This window comes from Paramormyrops kingsleyae, chromosome 6 (genome assembly GCF_048594095.1).
Source record: "Paramormyrops kingsleyae isolate MSU_618 chromosome 6, PKINGS_0.4, whole genome shotgun sequence".
NCBI classification, from domain to species: domain Eukaryota; kingdom Metazoa; phylum Chordata; class Actinopteri; order Osteoglossiformes; family Mormyridae; genus Paramormyrops; species Paramormyrops kingsleyae.
In genome coordinates, this window is record NC_132802.1 from 9,085,395 (window position 1) to 9,103,472 (window position 18,078).

Genomic DNA, 18,078 nt, shown 5'->3' on the forward strand with positions numbered 1-18,078 from the left:
CCACGGGAGTGATGTAACGACGCCCTGGCTTGTCTCTTTGACATTGATTACATTTCCTTTCTCAAGTGCATATCTGCAGAAAGACAATCCTGCTCGCACTAGGATGAAGTCGTGCAGGTATCACTGTTATCTGTGTCTAGCAGCAGGCTCAACAGAAGACAGGACAGGCTTCACATTAGTGTTTCCTTTGTGCCTCTTACCTTATCATTGTGTTCTTAGGTTAGCACAGTGGGCTTAGTTTAGCATCATCCCCTTAGTCTAGCACCATGGGTTCACATCCTTAGCATTGTGCTGTATATTTAGCTTAGCTCTATAGGATTAGCTTAGCATCCAGGCCTTTGCTTAACACTGCATCCCTAACTTAGCTGCACATCCTTAGCCTTGTGTTGCATTCTTAGTTTAGCCCTATGGGCTTAGCTTAGCATCTGGGTCTTAGCTTAGCCTAGCTTCTCTTGTGTGCCACAGATCACGGCAGCACTGGAGCAGGACGAGCACGCCCGGAAGCAGCGGCTGGCCTACAAGGTGGAGCAGCTCATCGGCGCCATGTCCCTGGAGAGCTGAGGGAGGGAGGGCACCAGCAGACCCCCCGATAAAAGGACTGGACCGCACCATCAGCCGCAACCCGCTTGAGTCCCAGCTCCCATTATGGCCAGGGAGTATCACTGACAATGGGCTTTAATTTCCGTAAAAATTACGATAAGTTTCCATTTAAAGGCTATCTCAGCCAGGCTGTGGGGAGCTTGCTGTTTGGGCCATTTAGGCTATAAACAGTATCAAGATGAAGGGATGGATTTAAAAAAAATAGAACGGACACATCAGGAAGCAACTTTGAGGAGGAGAAGCGAGCTGCGGGTGAAGCCAACATGGCTGCCATCAGACAGCCACGTCGGCAGGTGAGAGGAGAGGCTCTCTGCCCTCACGCCGCCCGCCTCACTCCCGAGCTGCAGATATCCCGGGTACTTCCGGATTTTATTTTTATATGTGTACATTTTGTTTCTTCGAACTGACTGACGCGGACAGATGCTGCTCTGTGACTTTGTGCGCGTGGTCCAGTCTAAGGGCGTCACTGGGAGAGAAAATAGGCGTTCCCTTTCGCTTGGCACCTTCCCACACGTCGGATGAGCAGGCGTGATTTCCCAACAGGAGGACCACTGATGACTGCATCAAGGGGCAAGTAAAGAAAGTCCCACTGAAAGCTGATTGGCTCCTATCGAGCACCGTGTCATGGCTCCAGCTAATGGCTGCGGTTACGAACGAGAACAACAACCACCGACTTCTTGCTTATCACAAAGCGTCTCCAAAAAGACTCCCCTCGACTGAAACGAAGCCATCCCGTCAGTGGGTGTACGTTCCAACTTCACCTTATATGTGAATGTACAAATGTGGACACTTTCCTGTTTCCTTGTGTGTAAACAAACGGCTGTTGCTCTTTCTGTCACAGAAGGAGCGAGATAAAATCTAGTCAGTGGCATGAAGTCACACACTTTATCAGCAAGCTGCTTCCATCCATACCTGGACCGTGTATGATATTTTATTTTTGCCAAAACACACTGATTTTGGGCAGAGTTCTTTTATTTAATAATAATAATAATTAGGTTGAATTTGACCACCTATTTGAACATTTTAACATTCCCTGAAGACTGGTGGCGTCCCCCACAGTCCCATGCGGGTGAGAGGTGGGATTCCCCGGCCACAGACTGTAATCCTACCAAGATCTTCCTGTTTATTTTTTCCACGCTAATGCTGTTGTTGGTCTCTCCACCTACTTCCCATTTCAGTAGTGCCAAAGGCATCCCGATTCCCCGCCGGTGGCCCAGTCCACCACAGGGCCAGGCTCACGTCACAGTGAGGATCTCAGCCTCTCCAACGGTCCAACAAAGTGCCAAACGATGGTGTCTCTGTGTCAGTTAATGCTTTACGTAGGAGTTGAGTTCTTCTGCGCTAGGTGGGTGTACACGGCCAGGGAGGGGCCGCAAGCCCTCTGTCTCGTTTACCATGCCGCAGCGCCAGGAAGAACTCATTAGATTGTCTGTAAAATATTTTTTTTGTAGTCTTGGGTTTTTCAATTTGATGGAAAATATCCTGACTGCAAGCATGGCTCATAGAGGTGATTGATGTCAAGGGTGATGCATGGTAACCGGAGTGAGTTTTTTTTTTTTAATAATAGTAATAATAATAATAATGATAATAATATTCCTACCCAGAGAAAAATGGCTTTCAAGGGGCCAAGGGAAGTTCATTTGATAATTAGGACAGTGGTCTGCTCTGTGATGTCATCTTAATTGGAACCAGTTAAGAGATTCTTCTGAATTCACCTGTTAGCACAGACCGGTACACGTTTGCAGGTATCTTTTACATGAAAAAATACTTGAAATTAGTAGGATTAAATAAGCGTGCTGAACTTTTGTGGATGACATTTGTGGGAGTTTTTGGTGCTTATGCTACCCTCAGCCTTAGGCCCAATATCTGAACGCTTAACGAGTTTGGTACAAAAACCCATCTGTTCTGCTAGGGTAGGTTTGCACTGTGAAGTCCGACACTCTCCTTTTTCAAGTAATTTCCTCAAAAAGACACTTTTAATGACGAAATGTATGATTAGAGAGAGAAAAGGACCGACGGAACCACAGACTCTAGTTAACTGTAGAATCAAAATATTATATCTGTAGGGAAAGGAGAGAAAGCTGCATGTTGTGCAGAAGATGTGTGAGAGAGGGCGGCGTCGCTCCCTCTCTTCAGAGGGGATGTCTTAAAGGGCCACAGGCACACACTGACCACCTTAGCATTGCTAGGTGACCAGGGTAAATGGTGTCTCCGGTCCTGTTCTGCTTCCACTTAGACCATGCACTCCAGCAGAAGAACATACTATTTGTATGTGTCTGGTTGGGTTCTGGTCCATCCCTCCTGTTTTTTGTCTTTCGTTCCCTGCTCTGCTCTAGCCTGGCACTTAACTGCTCTTGATTCCTCAGTGGCTGTGCTGAGATCAGCAGAATTCCTCAGTTTTTTTTTTTTGTTTTTTTTTTAAAACATTTTTATGTTACAGTGTTTCTTAAATATAAAGCAGGCCTTTCCTGTTAAATGATCATCTAGCGAAGGAGCTGATTTAAGTACTGTATGGAGATCTTTGTTCGACATGAAAGCGTTGCATGGATTGAGAAAAACTGTTACTGTTTTGCCGTTGTGTGGTCCTGAACTTGAAAAACATAAATGCTTCCGTTCCAATGTGGTTAAAAGGCTACACAATGAGAAAGGAGAATATTTCCCCTTTTCGCTGCGTCTTCATGTCTGGTATCGTCACTGTTGGAATACCTTCTTCCAAATGAGACTTCAGTTCACGTCTTTCACTTTGGACACATAGACCGTGGGGCGATTTCCATTTCGACAAAGTGAAAATGGGGAATATTAACGTCAAATGTTTGAGATTCCGCGGCGCGGGATTTGATTTTCAAAAACCGTGCCGTTCCTGACGTTCCGCCCGGGATGGCAGGCGTCAATCGTGACGGATGGCAATTCACAGACTTTTCAGTTCTCGGATTATGTTTTTTGCTGTCACTGCTCAAAAGGCACGCAAACAAAAAAAGGATAAACACCAGATGAATGAAAGAGATGTTTCATTTCGCACTTTTTAATTCTGTATTGTCGTCTGCGAAAAAAAATCCCAAGAAAGAAATTCCTATCACACAGAGCAGAATCCTTCTGTTTTCTCACTCATTGTAGACACTGGAGTTCTCTATTATAGTAAATGAAAATAATAATGACAACAACGATAATAATAATGGCTGTCTGTTCTTGTTGTTTTATAAAAGTGTTGTGAAAATTGTAAGAGAGTTAAAGTATTTAAAAAAAGTTGTTCTTGTTTTTTATTTTTTTGGTTTTGTTATAATATTATTGTGTACCTATTGTAAATATGAAGCACACCTATTTTGCAAGCCAAGGATTCACTTTGTACTGTTGTTATATATAAATAAACTTTACTGGTTAAAAAAAACAATGCTTGGAGTTCCAGAATGGGTAGGTAAATGATTTCATGCTTCACTAAGAGATGCCTTCTTTATTTGGTATAATTGTTAACAGGGACACTAATTACTTGTTCATTACTGTGACGGAAAAGCAGGAAATGCCTTTCTTAGTTCAGTAACTATTACAAAATGAACTCAACCCATGGATGGAAATTCTGCTGGTTTGGGAACATCTGCTGATCAGTTACCAGTCTATAACTGTAGCCACCAAGTTGCGTTGATATCAAAATAATGACTGTAATTTGGGTGCTTGTTCAAATTTAAGGGTTTCAAGAGGCTAAAGTCAGTGTCCGTGGACAGGCAGACATGACACGCTATGAAGTGTCGGTGAATAGTACAGACCGGGCCCCAAGCAACTGTCGAACTCCCAAAGGATGACTATTTCCAGGAAAGTAGCTTGAGCAAATGGGCTATCAGTGGAAATAGCTGAGCTAACCTGACCGTATCCCTGCCCTTGCCCAGGGTGGAGCAGCCTCTCTTAGCCACCGTCGGCAGGAGGCGGCTGTTTATCATGGCTAATCCTGGTCGATCTCAGGAGACGCTTTTTAAAGCCCCGTCATCGACACGCACCCGTATTTGGGGCCCCGCGGTAATAAGATAACCGATGTGGCTAATATCCGAAAGTGCTGCCATCCATCTTGGCGCGGGAACGTCCGCCGTGCTTTCCCATGCTAATCTTGTCGACCGCATTAGCATATCGGCTGGCTAATGGGCACGCCGGCGCGGAGAACCGGGCCCCTGGAGCTGTGCTTACAGGTCAAGGGCAACCACCGCTTTTTTTTTGGCTGACTTCTTGTTACCAATTAGGATAATTGAAATCTATTTCAGTATTTAGATGATTTAGCTGTCCTATAAACCTAAAAATGTGCGTGCTCGCGTGCCACCTTTATCGTGTCGTAAAACTCAATTTTAGCCATTTAGCACGAAAAGTACAAATGCCAAAAATATTACACTTTCCGAAAAAAACAGATCTGTAAATGATAGTATGACAGGAAAGTGCTGCATTCTGATTGGATAAAGTATGTTGGAAAATGATCAATCAATCGGCAGGATGGATTTTATGATGATTACAAAACCGGCAGGCTGGATAGAACTGTTTCCTGGGCTGGTATTTTGAGACCCCTGCCTTGGACTTTAAAACTTCCCATTATTGATATTAAAATAGGGCCTCTAATGACTGTGTGCTCCATCCTGAAAGCCTCCTAGATCACCACCTTCTGTCTGTCAGAACGACCTCTCCCTGGGTCTCTGCCATAGGCCGAAATGGGGCTGGTAAGTAATTATGCAGTAATCCGTCTATGCTCTTGCTGAACTTTATGGTCCAGCTAGTGTCATATATCACAGCAGGTCTCCAGCGGGAAAAAAAAAGCTCACAGGGACATTTACATCCCGTATTAATTGTAACCCATTACCTTGGCCTAATTAGTTCAATTTGTAGTCAATCATGTACAGTAGCGTAGGTTCCGGATGGTGCAGAACTTTGAAAGTAAGAAGATCTGAAAATCGTTTCATCAGGTATGAAGCGGAGAGCTTCTATTTGAAGATGTACGCTCTCTATTTTTCTGTAAGATTAATGCTTGTTGCATATGTTTAAATATTTACAGTTTTTATGGAAAAAACAGTAGGTTCAGCTCTGACTGAGCAGGCATCCTTCCTCAAAAATGAACGTATAATGTAAACAGGGGCAGAACAATAAGTTCTGTTCACACATAAACAAGTTTGCATGGCAGATACATCCATCCACCAGAACCACTTATCAAATACAAGGTTGCTGTGCGCCTGGATCTGGTCCTAAGAAACTACGAGAGGGGGGAGGCCAGTCAGTCTCAGGACATACTATCAGTCACACACACACACACACACACACCTTTGTGGGGACTCTCCATTCATTTCTATGGGGAAAACTCTAAGCCCAACCCCTATTGAGTCCTAACCTTAACCATGTCACCAAACCAAATTAGACGATCTTGGCATTTTTAGTTTTATGATTGCTTTCACAGATCTTCGTGGGAACCTGAAAAATGGTCCCCACAATGTAATATAAACATAATCCACACATACACACAGGAGCATTTTTCAGGAAGGTTAGGGCCTTGCTCAACGGGCGTGTGGCTATTCTGCCTAGAAGCAGATTCCAACCGGCACCCTTTCAATCACGAGCATGGCGGCCTAACCCACCGAGCCACAAACAGACAATGGCGGTTCTGCCGAAACAGGTCTGTGGAAGGTGGGAAAAACCCAGAGCACACATGGATAGGGAGCGCATGCAAACGTCAAACCGCAAACTGGCAGCAGCTACCAATGTGTGCGAGGTGTGAGGCGTGAGGCGCGGCCACCCGCTGATGCACCGTGTCACCGCGGGTTACCAAGATAACGATGCTAATGCTCTTGATTACAGGTTCTATTTATACTCGCAGCTCAGCACCGAAGAAAAATGCAGTGATTGCTGTGTATAAGCCCCAGTCAGTATAGGTACAGAATAGGCCTTGGAACCTATTCCAGTAGAGGTTCACTGTAGATGGGGTGCCAGTCCAAAGCAGTGCACATAAATGTACACACTACAGGGAACTTAAAGACACCAATTAACCTAGCTGCAGGTTCTCGGACGGCTGGATGTAACCTACATATCATGCGAAAGCTGCATTCATAACCCCAACCATGGAGCCACCAGAGGTACTTGATTGCCTGAATAAAAAATTGTTAATTGAGTAATAAACTGATCTGATTCCTGTACTATAATCAGCCTCAGTATATCATTATATCATGATGCAGTCCTTGGTATGCCCTTAGGGAAAGTCAAGTTTGTGTTTAAATGTGGATCCAGGTTAATGTTCGTGGTGAGCAGACTGTCCTCCTCTGCACCTATGTCAAATATCTCCTTGAGAGTCCATGAGAGTATCCAGAAACCCCCCATCCTGCCTCGGCCCAACACAAACATTAATAGAGTGACTGTGCTAACATAGAAAATATTTTTCATGTGCATCTTCCCTAAACATCTTTTGAACATGCCCCATCCATCCAGTGTACAGGTACCTGCACCAATCATCCAGTGTACCTGCCCCATCCATCTGGTGTACCTGCACCAATCATCCAGTGTACCTGCCCCATCCATCTGGTGTACCTGCACCAATCATCCAGTGTACCTGCCCCATCCATCTGGTGTACCTGCACCAATCATCCAGTGTACCTGCTCCATCCATCTGGTGTACCTGCACCAATCATCTGGTGTACCTGCACCAATCATCCAGTGTACCTGCTCCATCCATCTGGTGTACCTGCACCAATCATCTGGTGTACCTGTCCCATCCATCCAGGGTACCTGCATCAGTCATCTGGTGTACCTGCCCCATCCATCCAGGAGATGTAGCCAGTGCCCTGATGGGCTGCCCACACATGCAAAAGACCCTCCACCCCCATGGTTAACAGCCTCCCCCAGGCTCTCAGACCCCCTACATGTCAGGCAGGACCCCCAGTGGCAACAACCTCTCTGATGGGGTAATTTTCTCTACTCCACCTCCTGTGGTCCCCCACCACTGCTGTTATCTGCTCCATCACCTCCATCCTGGTTACTGCTGGGGGAGACACATGGTCAGCTCTTTAGGCTCAACCCTTCCTTGACATGCATGATCCCTGGCTTGTGATTACGCGTGCCAAGCCTAGACAGGGGCAATTCTATGATTTTTTTAAGGTGTGGTGGGGAATAAGAAGGGTCATAATTCATACAGAGGGAGCAACCTTTTCATTAGCCAATGGCATGCTTTATACAGGTGAGTGACAGCAGAGGGGGCACTCGGGGGCCGCTGTCCAAAGCCCAGGGCCACTTTTAGCTGCCCCTTAGTCAGGATTTACAACATAACCCATTTAAACCGTGCAGGCATTTCTCTGATGCCTAAGGTAAGGCCTGGCACACTATGGGCGCAGTCAGCCTGACTTGCTATGATGGAACAAAGGGCTATCAAACAACCTTTCAAGCTGCAGCTTCCCTACCGAATAAAAACACACACTGTCAACCTACTTTCACCGGTGCAGCAAGTGACTGAAGCAAACTTGGCCGTCTTTACTGGGATAATCTTTAAAGGCTTTGTAGGATGGGCGATGGTGGCATTTAGCGACATTATGCTTTGGCATTGGGCCATCGTGGCAACCGAAAGTCTGGGCAGCTGTAGGATACCATGTGTCTCCCTGCTCCTCAGCCACCTGCGGGCCAAAACATGCCAACGCTGATGTGTCTTTCCACAGCACCAGTCAGGTGCAGGTGAGGGGGCGCTCTCCAAACTTGTCTGCCGAAACTCCATTTGCACCCCCCTTCCCCCAGGCTCAATCGGGGGCCAATCAGAACAGCTCCAGTCTCTGGGCTCCCACCCCTCATGGATGATAATCATTTCAGACTTGCATCATTCCTCATACCAACCCCCAAAAGTACAAAAAAAAAATCCTTAGCCTGCACCTTCTTTCAAGACAACTAGGCCAAAAATGATCTGTTTCGGACAAACCGCATATTTCCCGGGAAAGGTCATTGGTATACGTTGCATCAGACAATAACAGATCTGGGCCTGGACCCCCAGAGGTGCTGAGACGCTGAGCAGGTGAGCTTCCAGTCAGGTGAGACTTCCCAGGTGATGAAATCCAGGAAGCCTGGCAGTAATACCTCAACTGGCGTGTTCATCAGAGCCGCTGTGGAAAGCCAGCGCTGTGGATTTTAATCCCGTGGGCCTCATTTTCTCCGTAGTGTCCCAGATTCTGTCAATACTCACACTAATGGAAAGGAAAGGCTCTCCTCTGAGTAGATCGCCTGATTCCTCCAGGAAAAGCCTCACGGAAAATCTCCTTCTCATTTCCGCGAGTTTCAGCCATATGCGCATTTGCGGTGCGAAAGCTCAGTCCCGATGCTGCTTCCGCAGGAGGTGCCTTTAAATCTCCCAGTCTGTGCTCATTATAAATCCCCTACCTGCATTTTCTTTAGCCGTGTTCAATCACTTATAAACGTATCCATTTAGCTAAGTTAAGAGATGCAGCGTGCATCCTGTCCCTATTAATTTATGTTGATCTCGAAGGTATGCCTCTGCATCAGCCGGGTGCAAATGCAGATCTCCCCCAATCCCGGAGAGACCGGAGACCTTTTTCTACCTCCCACCTTTCCCTCTCTCCAGCTCTCTGCTCTCATGAATCCATTGTCCGGCTCCGAACGTGCCCGGGGTAGCAAGGGCAGGCTTTAGGCGCAGAGCTTTGAGAATTATTTAAGGCTGGAGTTACTGTGGCATGAATATTTGATGGGGAAGACCTCGGTGCCTCTCCGAGCACACAGCGCAACACATCAGAGGAAACCTGGGGTAAGAATCTCAACCCCCTTCCCCCCCACCTCAACACACACTTAGCAACAGATCCTCTCAATATTTTTACTTGACAACAATGTAGCGCAAGCACGCAATGTCAAGAACAGCTCGGAGGGACGTCTGTGAAAGCAAAGACACCCTCACTACGTGCAGCATTCAAGCACCGCACTGGTTTCCGTTTCGCTTGCTGTGGTATCTAGAGAACTGAAGTAGCTGGAGGTCAAGCTGGTGTCTAACTGCCTTAGCCTGTAGCCTCTTCCTGAGGTCTTAAAAGTATGGTTCTACAACTCCCAAGGGCGTTTAAGAAGGTTCCGAGCTCACTAATGATGCAGGGCTTCTGGTCAGCACCATCGCAGGCCCCCCTATCTGCGTCTGCTTCACTTAGTCTGACTCCAACCGTTGTCCCTCTTTGAGCCTTGCAGAAAGACAGACATAATCACAGATGACAAAAGGACCCATGGCTTTTCTCATCCAACAGAACCCAGTGCCTTCTCGCTCAGATAAAATAATATTTATGGCATGCAAAACAAAGAAAAATGACCTTATTGTGCTGCAGTCACGTCACACTGCCTTGAACTGGAAGCATTCTTCATTTGAAAAGGAGTAATAACAAAACCATTGAAAATATGTATTAAGACAGCTTACAAGACCAAGGCTGAAGTTGGATTAAGAAACATTTATTCTTCCACGCGATCCCACTTGGAGGCAGAAAGGAGCAGGTCAATAGGATCGTTTCAAGGCTCAGCCTTTGATTGTGATACGCCGCGAGGCCAAAACTCTGTGTCGTGCTGCCATCTAGTGGCCATATCAAGAATTATGCGCAGTTCTTTTGATTTTAGAAGGAGCTCCGCGAAGCAAGTTATGGCTTTCTCACAAATGCATGCACAGTTTAAAAGAAAAAAACACTGAAACTCCGCATATAAATCGCCAACACAGCTCCGAAAACAGTTATCTCATCCCGTGAAACGTCACACACCCAGTGAACAATGAAAATTTTGACGAACGAAAGCCCCAGTGCTCCAATAAAGAAATCAATAAAGCAATCCATACGTCAGTAGCTTACGCTCAACTGACGTTTGCAGTAGTCTCTGGTAAATACGAAGGACCACTGCAAAACTTATAGTTTTGGAGTACCTATATGGCTACGTGTGTTAGTTCACATGGCATGTAATGAGTCAAACAACAGGAGCAAAACTACCTGGTATAGCAACTGCCCCCCTGACATGTGCCTCTGCATCTCTCCAAGCCGCCCCCATCTCCTAGTGACATGTCACTGTTGGGGGTGGTTGTCACTGTAAACATCCCAACAGCATTCTGGGAAAAAAAACTCCATGACTGCTTGGATAAAGGGAAAAAAATGACTGAAAATGGATGGCTGACGAGCTTCGGATGAGAGTGTATGGTGAGAGCTCATGTTGTCCATCCCAAATGGCAGCGTATGAGGTTTTTTGCTGGCTCCCAGTGTTAGGGCTGGAAGAGACAATGGTGAACATGTCCAAGACAACAAGCGGACGGGCTGTCCTTTATGGGCCAAGCGCGGCATGGCGGTGCAGCCCGGCGTCCTGGCCGATGGCTGCACACATTGCAGCGCTTCCTCCCAGCTGGCCGGGGACGACCACTGTGGCTCCGTAGCCAAAAAAGCCATCGCCCACGTCTACTGGTCCAAGCTGAACCCTGCCTGGTACGGAAAGCGATATTCCGACGAAGGAAACAGAGTCTCGGGCTCGGGGACGGAGTTTCTGAACGTCAGAGCATTGTGGCTACACCTATGCAGCGAGGAATGCTGGGAACTCGATGCTGACTCCTACAAAAACCTTCTTCAGTGGTTAGTATGATTTTATATTTATTTAGCGAACGCTTTTGTCCAAAGTGACATACAAATGAGGGTTAGAGAGAGTGCAGGGCCAACCACTGTTCTGAGATCAGTTGGGATAAAGGGCCTTACTTAAGGGGTCAATACTGACAACACTCTGCCAGACACAGACTTTGAACCAGCAACCTTCCAACCATGGACACAGAACCACACATGACCAAAATCTCGCTTAAAGGTCTGTCTTACATTGTCTGCATGTCCAGCTTTTTTTCAGCTACAGTTGTGTGTCTCAGTGGGTTAGGCCTCTGTGATTGGAAGGTTGCTGGTTTGAATCCCTTCCACAACCGGATAATGGCATGTGCATTGGGCCTTTCAGCCAGGCCCTTAATCACCACATTGCCACCCCCTCCCCCCCAAAAAAAAAAATGTTCCTGGGGCACTGGATGAATTACTGACCCGCTGCACAGACCCCATCCTTCACTCTCAACTGCATATATGCATCAAAAAAGGAGGAAAAATCTGTAAAAATTAAAGAGTTCTAGGACACTTGTGCAAATAGAAATTAAGCCTTTTTTCAGTTAAAGGTGATCTCTTTGGTGTCACTAATTTAATGTTTAGCCCTTTGTCGTCTTGCTGTTCCTCAGTCTGCACCTCCATCTGCACCCCTGCCCTCCTCTTGTTTTCTTGCCATATGTGCTCTACGGTTCTGCTGTTCCCCAGTGCCTGTTCTCCGAGGCCTTCCATGACCTCTTTTACAAACACAGGCTCTGAGAATCCCATCCATCTTCGGGCCGCTTGCCCCCGGACGGGGTCGCGGCAAGCTCTGAGGATCTCACGGACAATTAAGCGATTTTGAGTTTGCCCAGGTAAGGTGCCTGCGGCAAGTCAAGCGTGGCAGTTACACGCTTGTGTTTACAGATTCACTCCCCCGAGTGTAAACTATATATAAGTGCTCTGGGAAGCGCATGGGATTCTGATGAAGTGTTATCTGCTATTACAATTCGAAAGCCAACATCCAAGACCGGGTGTCGTTTGGCAAAACGACCTTTGATCATCGTATTTTTAATACCACTCAGGGTGTGTATTAAACTGAGAAAAAGTAGCACCACTGGGTTATGAATACCACATATACATGCTGTGGAAATATTTCCAGCATAGAGACCATTGAGCAAAAATGATTTAAAAAATTTAATTGGATCAGAATCAGAACTTTATTCGCCACATACAGCCCTAGTACAAGGAATTTGTTTTGATGTAATTGGTCACAATAAGGCAAAATCAAGCAAATTCGGGAAAAAAAATATAACAGAAAGAAGTAAGATAGAGCAAACACCACCCATCAAACGAGAGTATATACAAGTACGGAAACAAGACATTTGGATGAGGTGCAATAGGACACACCACCAGAATAGTCCAACGCATAATACAACGCAGACGCATGGTGTTCACAGAACAGCAAAGGAATGACAAAAAATATTACACCCGGAGATAGCCGTATAAACAATAAATAATAATCTTTAAAAACTGTATGAGCCAAATGAAAGCTCTCCCAAATCCACATCCAGGGGTGAAATTTTATCAGCGGCATCTGGATTTGTGATTAATCTCCCCGTTTTCTTCAGCCAAGCACACCCCAAAGTTAAACACAGGAAGATGAGGCCATGCCTTCACGGAGCACCATCCCTGATTCATGGCGTGCGGCCGAAAGTTCACATCCCAGTGCGCCGTGAGAGGCCGTGCTCTGTGAGGCGTGCGGGGGTCGTGACGGTGAGCGGTGTCGCCAGGCCGCGCCCTCAGCATCATCCGGCCTTTCCATCCCAGACTCCACACTAGGCAAAGCTCCAAGTGTGAGAAGCGGAGAGCCGGTATGGTCGGGGTTCCAATCCCACCCCTATCTTTGTGGGGCTTGTATATTCACTGTATATACAGTCTGACAGTTATATGAATAGGCATTTATTGGCTTTGGTCGTGCTCTGGAAGCTCAGCCTCACTACATTTATGCATAGCTGGGTCCTTGATGACTCTACACTCGTGATGAACTATCTGCTTCGCTGGTATGTCACATTGGACAAAAGTGTCTGCTGATTCAGTGGATCTCAACTAGTTTAGCACTAGGACCCACATTTTTCTGTGGTCATTAGGTCATGACCCAAATTTTTAAAATTCTGATCCAAATTTATTTCACAAAAAATGAAAATTGCAGTAATAGTAAATAGATCAATCATCCTTAGTTCTTATACCGACCATTATAATGCATTATGAATGTATCTTTAGTGCATTATTGATGAGAACTTCATTGGAGCTCTTGAAGATGTCTTGAAGATGACTAAGATACTGTAATGCTTTATTAATTCTCATACCTGCCATTTTTATGCATTATAGATTAGAGCTTCAAGTAAAGCATTAACAAAATTTGTAAAAGGAAAAAAAAAGAATAATACCCACCAAGCCACTTTTGGGTTGCGACCCACCAATTGAGAAATAGTTTGCTAAATCGATATAAATCTCTACCCTGCCTATAGCATGAGTGCGTGCCTGTGCACGTGTGCCTCACGGCGGACTGGATCCCACCCAGACTGCCCCCCGCCTTTCGTCCTCAGCTTCCCAAAATAGGTGACCCTGTACCGTGTGAAGACAGGCGGATGTGAAAAGCAGTCAAATCCAGCAGCGGTGGCAGAAACAAAGAGTCATTCATTAGTAAACTTCCTTCCGAAGAACATGGCCGCCCCTCTTGGCGTGTCCACCCACTGCTTGCATGTTGCTTTGCACGTGTCCGTGTTCGTCTGGCTCTGCCACATATGTGCAGACAGCCATGCAAAATGCAACAGCTGCGGCGGCTGCTGGAGGACAACAGGACCTGTAATGCCTGGCGTCTGAAGGCCGAGGGCCCCGCTGTCGGCTTCCTGGATTTTAATGACCCGCTCCGCCAAGCCCCTTCCTCCTCGTCCACCCCCCTCGCCCCCAACCTGGCACAAATATGGCCAGACACCCAACCCCTCAGGTCAACAAGCTCCTCCCTCTCCAGTTTCGCCACCGTTTTCGGAAACCACCTCCAGGGGCAGCGGTAAGGCATTCATAAAGACCAGCAACTCTCACCTTAAATCACTTCAAGATGGCTTCCCCAGGAATCGCAGCCAGACACAGGCTTCAGAAAGCGGCCTCTTTCAGCCACCTGCATGGCGGGAAAGGGAGGGACCAGGGTTGAAGGGGAGTTCAGATCCATCCAGGGCTGGCCGGCGGGGGCGGCCTTGACAGGGGGGTTACGTGTGCGTGCGCCCGTGTCGGTGTGTGTATAGCTGTCGTGTTCGTGTGTTTAGCTGTGTTGGTCTTATTAACGACCGGGGTGCACCCCATTTAGAGGGTAGTGTTAAGAGTGAACATCTGGAGGGTGAGACAGCAGGAGAAGCAATTTCACACTGAGGAAGATGTGACGTGATGGAAGGCGGCCATTAATCGCGGGCCTGCTTACTGTACGTGATGATGAAAGCCTTTTGATGTGTCTAGTTTCCTTTTTCTTCTTCCAAGTCTCATATCATGTGAAGCTTAGCGGTAGACTACAGCAGAATGGCATGCTGGGAGTTGCCGGCCTAAAGCATTGCGTAACGCTATAGCAGGGACACGCTTGACGTTACTCTGGTTATCCCGGTACTGTCAAGAACTTGGGTAGTTCGGGCACGAGGGCGTGGCATCGTGCAGGCAGGGAACAGAGGATGTGGACGACCCACTGGCAGCTCAGTGGACAAATGGGGATTTATTAAACAAAACAGAAAACACTAAGAACACTACAAGAAAAAAACCAAAAGGACCACGAGGGGTCAGAAACAGAAGGAAATAAACAAAGACTGACTTTACAAAAGGGTCTAGACAGGCAGGCTACAAACAGAATATTCAAAACTTCACTGACAATACTATCATGAACCACTAGGGCAGGGCTCTTCAAATCTGGACCTCGATTCCAAATCCAGGTCTTGTCTTCAGTTCTCCCAGGTAGTTAGTTTAATAATTACTGATTCTGATTGGTCAGAGGCTTCACAACTGGCTCACAGGTAAAGGAAGGCTGGAAAACCAGCAGTGCTCGGACCTCGAGGACCGTGATTTGAATAATAGGGCACTAGGGACTAAAACTCAGGCAGGCACTTAAATACAAAAACTGAGCGGGGTAATGATAAGCAGGAGTGGAACAGACAAGTAACCAATCGTGGAGGGTGCAGGACAACGAGCAATCAGGAAAACACACAAGGGCAGGCAACAGGTGAAGCTAATAAACTAAAACAAGAAACTCAAACTACAGTAGAAACAGAATCTAACAATGGGGAAAACTGACAGGTAAAAACACAATCAAGAGCAAAAAACAAAACCGAATACAAATGAAAAATACAGGGACTAGAAAACTGATACAATTGAAACACAAGGGAACAAAATCTACAAAAACAGAGGAGGCGGGATTCAAACGTAAGACAGGGGATCACAGGCAGCCATATGCCTAATGCATTGAGCCATGCGGCTGACACAGAGCTGGGAAGAACACAAAGACTGACAACACAAGGGACAGGATGACCAGCGACACCTGCTGGCCAAACGGGGAAGGGACACAGGGTGGATCAACCGGGCCTGACCCTGACAAGCACCCGTTGTAATGTTTTCATGCAGCAGAGAGAAACCCGTCAAAACAGTGGGGTCCCCCCACCCCCCGGCCGAAAGACTTTTACCTTTGCCACCCCCTCCCCTGGTGCCCGCCCATGACAATATTGTGACTGTTGCCTCCATCAAAAATCTTGGATTGAGCTTTCAGGTCTCAGGACAACAGAGACGGCAGAAACAGCAGACCGTGCCAATATGGGCGACATGAGAGCCGGGCATGAAGACACTGGTGTTTGGGTGGTGCTATTCAGCCCCCCCCCCTGCCTTTTGTGGGTCCCACCCCACCCTGCAGACATGGCCGCCAACTCGCTCGCCGACCGTCTGCCTCGGGGCGTTGGCTCCTGTTTCCTGTGTGTGTTTTTTCTCTTGCAGGGTGTCATTTTCAGTGGCCATAGCGCTGTGGTGACATCATGTCCTCAGCCGAGTACAAAGCCTGCGAACCGACGCAGGATACAATCGCGCCGGCATGACATAGCACACGCATTAGCGTGGTGTGTGCTCCGGAGATGCATGCAGGGATAGGGGGGTGATGCTGGAAATCCGCCCCCACCCCCGACAGAAGCTAACCCCAGGCCCCCACCTCCAGACAGCCAGCATGTTCCAGGGCCGCTGCCCATATCTGGGTCCCCTGAAACATTCAGGGTTTCCACCCCATTTACAGCACCCCCACCAAGGGATTTATGGTTTGGTTAAGGATCTGAACTGGACCATAAAGACTGAGTTCCCTGCCACCCAGATCCGTACTACGGGCCTCATTGGTCAGAAGCCAGATCCGGAATCATCCTGATTAGGAGGAGCCCCACCGCTCTGCCCGGGGACACTACATCCTGTGTGTGAGGGGGTGCGGGGGGGTAGTTCCTGTCCCAACCCTGGTTTCTGCATGCCAGTGCTTCCTGTATTTGGGGGTGGGGCTGCCAGTGGGTCGGAGCAGAATGACAGGAAAGCGGTGGCCCCTTGGAATGGGGAGGGCAGGGCAAGGTGATGGACGCCAGGCCACAGAGATCTCTTACTTAATGCTGCTTCCTGGGGCAAGAGAATTTCAGCTTTCTTTTGGATAGCGCAGTTGGGTCAAAACATCTCAGCATTAAGAAAACACACAGAGGGATTCCCCCCCAGTCCGGACCCCTTCTGACAGCATCAGCCACCCCAACCGGAGACAGATCCAGAGACCAAAGAGGCTGGACGTCCCTTTCTTTAAATCGCTACCCCACTGTTTGTTAACCTTTAGCCGATAATGTTTATAATACCCAATGTATCTTCGAGGCCGACACTGGTGTTTGTACCTGGGCTAAAATTACAGCACAGTCATGGTGTGGTGCAGCTCCGTCATCTATATAAAAGCCAGGAGGCAAGCAGACACACCTCCACCACCTCCTTAAAGGCTGGGATGTGTCATGATTACACACTCGGGACTAAAATGGCTCAGCCGATACACACCTGCCTGCTGTCAAAACCCCCCCCCATAACTGGGCCTGGTGCGGGTTCCAGAACAGTGTAGGAGAACTGACCTAAAAATCACCACCTTCAGGAGTGTGGTGTTCGGCTCAGTGCATTAGGCCTCGGAAGGTTGCCAGTTTGAATCCCATCATCAGCAGAATAGTTACTTCTCCATTGGGCCCTTAAACCCGCCAAAATGCTCTAGGGGTGTCAGATAAACAGCTGTCCCTGTACTCAGACCCCAAGTGTCGCTCTCAGCATTTCTACGCAACAATGTAGGAGAGAATTTGCTACTGGTGGAGACACAACTTAATGATAAATGAAAATGTTTATTTGTAGGAGGAACGAATGAATGCCTAGTTAAATATTGGGGTGGTAGATGTTGTCCCTCTTCCCCAGGTCCTATGCCCCTGTATATATGTCTGTGTGTTTCGAAGTAGAGCATGATGGGATATGCGAAAAGAAGCATTCCAGTGTCCCTGACCTCGTCCAATAAAGCTTTGTTTCTGAGCTTTCGCATGTGGCGCAGGACCGACCCCCTTCCGGCTGTTGGCCGCGGCGCACGAATGGAAAGGAACTTCAACACGTGAGATCGCGTCGCCGTGAATTACGGCCGCAAGGCAGATGTACAACAGCCTGCGGAAACCGAGACTGGGGTGGGGGGGGGGAGCAAAAGCCACATTAACAGCTGGCCTCCCTAATCTCTGACGTGCAGGAGAAGTTAGCTTCTATGTTTCAGTGTGGAAATAAAATCACAACGCCGGAAACATGGGATATTATGGTGGGGTGGGGTGGGGTGGGGGGGGGGGGTGACGATGAGATTTCTTAGGCAGCCTGC

General features: G+C 47.5%; 1 protein-coding gene across 1 annotated transcript in view; it reads left to right on the forward strand.

Moving 5' to 3' along the window:
- plxna2 (plexin A2) overlaps positions 1 to 3,988 on the forward strand; it is a 132,318-nt gene extending 128,330 nt beyond the window's left edge. Inside the window, exon 32 of the mRNA XM_072713588.1 lies at positions 466 to 3,988. Coding sequence (XP_072569689.1) covers positions 466 to 561 — 96 coding nt within the window. The 3' untranslated portion in view covers positions 562 to 3,988. The remainder of the gene's footprint in view (positions 1 to 465) is intronic.
- Positions 3,989 to 18,078: the final 14,090 nt, after the last annotated feature.